The sequence below is a fragment of the Balaenoptera borealis genome (assembly GCF_965194805.1).
Source record: "Balaenoptera borealis genome assembly, chromosome: 8".
Lineage (NCBI taxonomy): Eukaryota > Metazoa > Chordata > Mammalia > Artiodactyla > Balaenopteridae > Balaenoptera > Balaenoptera borealis.
Window position 1 is genome coordinate 1,444,677 of NC_138865.1, and position 8,230 is coordinate 1,452,906.

The 8,230-nt window shown below is 41.4% G+C and overlaps 1 protein-coding gene across 1 annotated transcript in view; it reads left to right on the plus strand.

Annotated features, from left to right (window-relative positions):
- Window positions 1-3,847, plus strand: part of ANXA10 (annexin A10) — a 70,124-nt gene extending 66,277 nt beyond the window's left edge. The window contains exon 12 of the mRNA XM_082402173.1: window positions 1,313-3,847. Coding sequence (XP_082258299.1) covers window positions 1,313-1,381 — 69 coding nt within the window. The 3' untranslated portion in view covers window positions 1,382-3,847. The remainder of the gene's footprint in view (window positions 1-1,312) is intronic.
- The last annotated feature ends 4,383 nt before the right edge of the window (window positions 3,848-8,230 follow it).

Here is an 8,230-nt window from a genome sequence, read left to right on the forward strand (position 1 = left end):
CAAGATGGCACCCTCAGAGCAGTAACCCAAGCACAGGGCCCTAGAACGTATCTTAATGTATATTTTGCACATAGCTAAGTCCTGTTAACCTTGTCCACGTTGTTTCCATTGAAATTTTCAATTGCATAAAATAGCTTTTTAGTTTATTGAAAGATACGGAAGAAACTTGACAACCCAAGGAGCAAGAGATCACACAACCCAGAAGACCTTGTAGGCCCTCAGGAAGCTAAAGTGGTTTCCAAGAGGAAGGGTTAATGGAGCATTTAAGAGACATCTTCCTCCTTCGTCTTTGATAAAACTCTCCTTACAGCCACCTTCAAAACCTTAAACTTTTAGTGGTGCTAAACATTTCTCATTGAGAAATGCGTGTCATAACTCATTTTCTAAATGAATAAACTAGTTCTAATACCTATACAGCAATTAACGACAGCCACCTCAAAATCTACTAACATTCACATATGATTAATGCAACTTTACTATGTGCATTTAAGGCAGTGAATTATAATTACACAACTTTGTGTAAGAGAACATGGATGTGAGAGTTAACAAAGATAAGTTTTATAATTCCTTTTATTTATTACTGTCATTTTTTTTGAAAAACTTGGAAACTACGGAAGCATGATAAAAGGATTAAAATGGCCCTAATTCTCCACCACAGATAACCAATAACAAAATTTTTTTGTACATGTTTTCTTTTAAAAAAATGTTTTACTACTTAAAGAAATATTTTTATTAAATCATGGATCCCACTGTAAAAGTTCTAAAGTACATAAACTACCCCACATTATTATTTATTGCTTTTTACTTTTTCACTATTATACATAATATTACGGTGTATATTTTGGAGCATAAGTCTTGGGCTCATCAATAATTGATCATTATTTCCTTAGGATAGATTTCTTGAGGTAGAATTTCTGCATTAATGAGTATAAACATTTTTAAGCCATCTGAGGCATATTGCCCAATCTGCCCTCCAGACTCTACACTGATTTACAACAATAAATGAGGACACCTCTTTCAAGCTGAGGAGAAGATTTGATTCTACTGGAAGTTATTCTTCTTATAAAAACACACTAGGGTTCCATCAACTTTATATAAACTTCGTTCTATTGATTATAACCATGGTATTATTTTTCAGTAACTTCCAGGGAATAGTTCTCAGGGCATATTAAATATTTCGATGAAAAAAATAAATAATTTTTGAGATGCTAACGGCCCATGGTCTTTCATTCTATAGTTCAGAGGAATTATGCTTCTTTTTAGAAATACTGTGACACTGTATTTCAAATACATTACATTTTCTTCTTTTCAGCATTTCGCTTCAGGGCATTACGAGAAGGCTCTGCTTGCCATCTGTGCCGGTGATGCTGACGATTACTAAGTAAAAAGAAGGATTTGGAGGATGCACTCATTTTCAGAGACACGTCAAAATATAGATTCTGTGATTAATGTGCACTGCTAGTAGCATTATTACAAAACTATAGAATCATATTTTCTCTTCTCTCTTTAAAATTATTCCAAGAATAATTATTATCAATAGGTCATTCAAGAAAAACCTATTGACCAAAGTGTATGGGATTGGATTTGCACATAGCTAAATCAGAAATTCGTTAGATTGCGTGTAACAGAATAATAAAAGACATTATTGCATTGAAATATGTTATTTAATGTGAACCGTCAATTCCCTACAAGGAGTGGGTCTGCTTACAGCCGTCCCAGCATGCTGTGGGAGATGAGGGAAACGGGGTACATGGCCATCCCCTTCCCCACTCGAGACTCTGGACAAACGCAATAAAGCCAAAGTGAACATCTCAGGCCCCTTTAAATGAAAATAAAGATATAAAACAGCAGAATACAGCCAGATATATACTTGTCAAGCTTAGCTGTGTAAGAGACTTAGATGGAAAAATAGGCATGTGTGTGCACACGTGTGTGCTTGAGTGCTGTGTATTTGACAACCACTCTCGTAAAGGCAACATCTCTAGCTATTGCTGTTCCTGGCATTAGTGCCTAGCCAGCCACTTGCCCAGGCAACGTCAGCAAAGTCCTGGCTCCTTGTTTGTCTTCACTCCTTAACATCAGCATCAAAGCCTATCTGGGAAGTAACTGTACGATTTGTGCCATTAGTCAAGGCTGTTCCCTTCTGTGTCTGAAGATTTGGTAAATTAGGAGCAGCAAAGAAAAAGTACTCACTGAGTCAGATTTGGGGGAGAATCTAGTTTGACGCCACAGTCTAGCCAAGAGCAAAAGCAGGGACAGAGATGGGTGAGCCCACGACAGAGGGATAAGCTCCCAGGATATGCAGGGGGGACACACAAATGAGGTCACAGAAAGCAGCAGTTAAGGAAGGCAAGCAAGGCAAATGTGGACACCCAGGCAATAAAACTAGACGTACTGGTGACGCTGGCGGCTGTGCTTTATTCCACGTGGAACACTCTCAATGGCTCACAGCCTAGTCTCTGTAGATGTGTCCCCACTGGTCTCAGGGACATGGAAAATGTGCTCAGAACCTGGGGTCTGCCTGGGGGAAGAACACAGGACGTTTAGAAACATGCAATAATTAGACATCCGAAACTACTTTCAAGAGTTCAGCTCACTGCTACAGTGTATGATGTATAATTTTAACGTGGGTTTTATTTCTGTCTTTAAAAAAAATCGTTAGCATTTCAAGCCAAAGTAGTAATTGTTTGAGACATTTAGCATAGCTATTACACAAGCTAAAACTCTTAAAAATGTTAGAATTCCTAATGAGAACTTGGACGTCTAACGAAAAACTTTCCACCCTAAGATATCTTTATATAAGTTGTTCAATAAATTGTGAAATCTATCCTTTAGTTAAGTAATATCTTTTACATCTCTAGCGCAGCATGAAAATCAAATCAAAAACAAATCTGGGGCTTCCCTGGTGGCGCAGTGGTTAAGAATCCGCCTCCCAATGCAGGGGACAAGGGTTCAAGCCCTGGTCCGGGAAGTTCCCACACGCCGCGGAGCAATGAAGCCCGTGCGCCACAACTACTGAGCCTGCACTCTAGAGCCCAAAAGCCACAACTACTGAGTCCTCGTGCCCCAACTACTGAAACCCACGCGCCTAGAGCCCATGCTCCGCAACAAGAGAAGCCACCGCAATGAGAAGCCCTCGCACCGCAACGAAGAGTAGCCCCCGCTCGCCACAACTGGAGAAAGCACGCACGCAGCAAGGAAGACCCAACGCAGCCAAAAATAAATAAATAAATAAAATAAATCAATTAAAACAAACAAACAAACAAACAAATCTGGACTTAGGTAAGAAGAGATTTACTGGAAAAGACCATTGCAGTAAGTGGAAAAGCCTACTGCAGAGGGAAAACACTCTGACCGTGGGATGTGCAGGGGTCTCAAAGGTCAGCAGAAAAAGATCTTCAATTTATAGGGATTAGTAAACAAGGCTGGAAATGATCAGGTGCGGGGGAATGGGTGTGTGTGGTGTGATTGCACAGTTGACCTCACAGTAACCTGGGGTTGGGGCAGGGACAGGTGATCTGGGGACCCCTCCGGGCAGCTTTCAGGAGGAGCCTAAGGGTGGATTAAAGTTCAGGGACTTGTGGGGCAGATGGGAGAAGCCTGACTAATATTTGGTCAAGTTAGCAGGTATTTTGTCCAGTTGGTCAGCAGGAGAAATCAGTTCAGCTAATCTTTTATGAGAATTTGGAGGGTGTGTTGAGGATGGTCATAGGGAACAAGGGGTTGTTTGCAAGCCTCCTCTTTGTCATGCAGGAAGGGGCAGTGATCCACGTCCTGAAACACAAAGGGTGGCATTCTGGCTATCTCTGTCTCCTAGGCGCACAGGACTCAGGAAAATTGGACACGGTCAGGGTCGTTCTTTTCTCCCAAGTTTTCTGTCGAATGCTTCACTTAGTTGTTTAAATGCCAACACAACGTTGTCATCTTTGTCATCGCATAATTCACTTAGTGAGATCCTGTACGAGAATGAAGTGTTTCAATTACTATCATGGTTTTTTGTGCTTAAAGACGTTCAGCTGCTTATAGGAGTTTCACATGCAGGGGCATTTACTCTACCTGATGGTCTGAGTGACAAGCACAAAATCTGTTATTAACTTAAATGCATCGCCCATGTTTAACCTACAGAAAAAAAGAGAGTAACATTACAGGAATACATTTTGTTTTGATGGGTTCTCAATCTACAGCCAAGGAAAAGATAAATTACCACTGAATTGCTGGCCCTTCCAGAGACAAAATAAAGCTAGACATGGAGATACCTCAGGACATACCCCTGTGCTTTGCATCCAGAGCCTTACTCTGTTCCGTGTAGCCCTAAATTGACCAAACTAGTAAAGAGGCTAATCGTTTGGCTAAAAAAGCATGACTTTTAGTGCTCTTATAGAGTAGCCCATTATTATGACCAAAGTTGTTATTTTACATGTTAAAACAGTGCCAAATGTGAGTGATGTCACCAAAGACGGCAGAGCAGGCAGAAGGAGGGACCATCCCTGCACAGAAACATCAAAAACTCAAGCAAAAGCTGCCAGAAGGGTGGAAAATAAGCCAAGGTATAACTCGGAGACAAGAACAGGTTAGAAAAGTGGGAAAGCGCTGAGACAGTTTTATTCACACTTTCCCCTTTTTATTCACCCTTTTATTTCCCCTTTCCTTCCTTCCAGCTTAGCATCAGCCTTGTTTCCCAGTCCCTGATTCCCCAGGGAGCAGAGCCGGCCTTGTTCACCTGTCTGTCCTAACCTGTCTGGGAGCTGCAGGAAGGACTGAGGTGAGGTGCTTGTCTTTGTTCGGCCGAGCTCAGAGCTCAGTCAGGGAGGGAGATAGTGAGGCAGCTGCCGAGGGTGAAAGATGACAGTCGAGACTGCCGACTGTAAAAAATGCACAGCGTGAGAGTTGTGAGTTAAATTTTATTTGGGGCAAAATGAGGACTAGAGCCTGGGAGACAGCGTTTCAGAGAGCTCTGAGAAACAGCTCTGAAGAGGAGGAAAGGAGGAGGACAGTATAGATGTGATTTTGGTGAAGGGGGAGTACATGCAATCAAGCACATATTTTTTGCAAAAGGCTTCCACTAGTCTCATGAAGGTTACTGTTGGTCATGAGGAGCAGACTTCACCATGAAGGATTTTAGTGCTTTTCTAGATACGAGGAGATGCAAGAATTGGGCTCATAAAATCTTCTCCTCAAAATATCTATCTGAAGACCTGTTCTGCCTGTTTTCCCCAGAGCCCAGAGTGCCTCATTTCTGCTCTCCACCCTGAACTCCTTTCAGGGGGTGCTGAAGGTCAGCAGCTGCTGCAGCACATGATTTGATCCTTGCAGAGGTAGATGGCAAGTGCCAATTTGTAGGTGACAAGACAAAACAGCTGAGTAACGAAAACCTCTGAGGAAAATCTGGGCGAACCCACATACATCGGGGAATTCAGACAGCCATGCAGATGCCTAGGGCAGGACACATGCTTAGAAAAGACCTGAGAAGACCCCAAGCCTTCATTACTGCTGCTCCAGGATGACTGCAAGCAGGACATGAGGGTAGGGTGAGTCATAAAAGGCTTCAGTGTTGAAGGAGATCCCAGCACAGAGCCAATCTGCAAAGAACGGAAGGGAGATTTTTCTTTCCTTTCCTTCTTCTCCTTCTCCTTCTCCTTCTTCTCCTTCTCCTACTTCTTCTCCTTCTCCTCCTTCTTCTCATTTTCTTCCCGTTTCTCCTTCTCCTGCTCTTCCTCCTTCTTCTTCTTTCTCTTCTTCCTCTCCCTGTCTCTCCCACCCCCTCTCTCTCCCCCCACCCCGTCTCTCCCACTCCCCCTTGTGTTCAAAAAAATCTCTGTCCAAACACTAGCTGAATACAGTCTAAGGAAACAAGGACTTCAGGGACTTCCCTGGTGGTCCAGTGGGTAAGACTCTGCACTCCCAATGAAGGGGGCCTGGGTTCGATCCCTGGTCAGGGAACTAGATCCCGCACGCATGCCACAACTAAGAAATCCGCATGCCACAGCTAAGAAGTCTGCATGCCGCAACTAAGACCCAGCACAGCCAAAATAAATAAATAAATAAACAAATTTTTTTTAATTAAAAAAATAAAGAAACAAGGACTTCAGAGGCCACACATGATGAACAATATACACAGATTTTTATAAAAATATTTTAGAAAAGTCACTAAACCAAACAACGCCATAGCAGACCCCTAGAAACATAAACCCTGAGAAGGGAGACAATTCCAGAATTACCACATTATTGTATTCAAAATGTATAGTGCTCAACAAAAAGTTATGAAGCGTAAAGAGAAACTAGAAAGTATACCCACTGACAGATAAAATTGCCAGAAACTATCCCTGAGAAACAAAAAAGAGCATAAGACTTATTAAAAAAAAAAAATCAAAATGGCAAAAGTAAATCCTTCCTTATCAGTAATTACTTTAAATGTAAGTGGATTAAATTCTGCAATCAAAAGATTGGCAGAATGAATTAAAAACTACATAATCCAACAACTTACTGTCTATAAGAGACTAATTTTGGATACAAAGACGTTGAAAAGTGAAAGAACAGAAAAAGATACTCCATGCAAATAGTAAATAGAAGAGAGCTGGGATGGCTGTACTAATATCAGAAAAAAATAGACTTTAAGTACAAACTGTTACAAGAGACGAAAAAGACATTATATGTGAATAAAAGGGTTGATTCATGTAGAAGATATAACACTTATCTAGAAGATACAATAAATATATAGACCCCAAATAACAGATCCCCCAAATATATGAGGCAAAACACTGACAGAATTGAAGAAAGAAAGTGACAGTTCTAAAATAGTAGTTGAAGGGGACTCTGAGAGGGCTCACGCCAAGGAGTACTTCCCGGAACTTCTGCTGCCAGTGTCCTTGTCCCCACAGTGAGCCACAGCCACCCCCCGCCTCTGCAGGAGACCCTCCAACACTAGCAGGGAATCCCACTAGACAAGTCCAGTGGCTCCAGCAGTCACATAGAAGATGCCTGCTCATCATTCACTTGTCTAAGAAAATTTCACCTCATGTATTGCCTCCCTCACTGGAATGCCAACTCCCTGACAGCAAAGGCTCTTTTCACCTCTGTGCCTCTAGACTAGTCCTTAGAGGAGTGCCTGGTATATAGGAGGTATGCTTGGCACATGGAAAACTCAATGCTCACTGAATTGCTACATTCTGAAGAGAGAGATTTTCCAAAAATAACTAGAGTCTAAATGGCAGCTACTCAATAATGGAACTGGGTCATCAGTAGCCATCTACAATTTGGCAGAAAATATGTTTAAAAATTAATCTAAGATAGCAGGAAACTTGCTCAAGCCTCTTAGATAGCCTCAGCCACCAGAGGGCAGACAGCAGAAGAAGAACTATAATCCTGCAGCCTGTGGAACAAAAACCACATTCACAGAAAGATAGACAAGATGAAAAGGCAGAGGGCTATGTACCAGATGAAGGAACAAGATAGAACCCCAGAAAAACAACTAAATGAAGTGGAGATAGGCAACCTTCCAGAAAAAGAATTCAGCATAATGATAGTGAAGATGATCCAGGACCTCGGAATAAGAATGGAGGCAAAGATCGAGAAGATGCAAGAAATGTTTAACAAAAACCTAGAAGAATTAAAGAACAAACAAATAGAGATGAACAATATAGTAACTGAAATGAAAACTACACTAGAAGGAATCAATAGCAGAATAACTGAGGCAGAAGAACAGATAAGTGACCTGGAAGACAGAATGGTGGAATTCACTGCTGCAGAACAGAATAAAGAAAAAAGAATGAAAAGAAATGAAGACAGCCTAAGAGACCTCTGGGACAACATTAAATGCAACAACATTCGCATTATAGGGGTCCCAGAAAGAGAAGAGACAGAGAAAGGATCAGAGAAAATATTTGAAGAGATTATAGTTGAAAACTTCCCTAACATGGGAAAGGAAATAACCACCCAAGTCCAGGAAGCACAGAGAGTCCCATACAGGATAAACCCAAGGAGAAACACGCCGAGACACATAGTAATCAAACTGGCAAAAATTAAATACAAAGAAAAATTATTGAAAGCAGCAAGGGAAAAATGACAAATAACATATAAGGGAACTCCCAGAAGGTTATCAGCTGATTTCTCAGCAGAAACTCTACAAGCCAGAAGGGAGTGGCATGATATACTTAAAGTGATGAAAGGGAAGAACCTACAACCAAGATTACTCTACCCAGCAAGGATCTCATTCAGATTCGATGGAGAAATC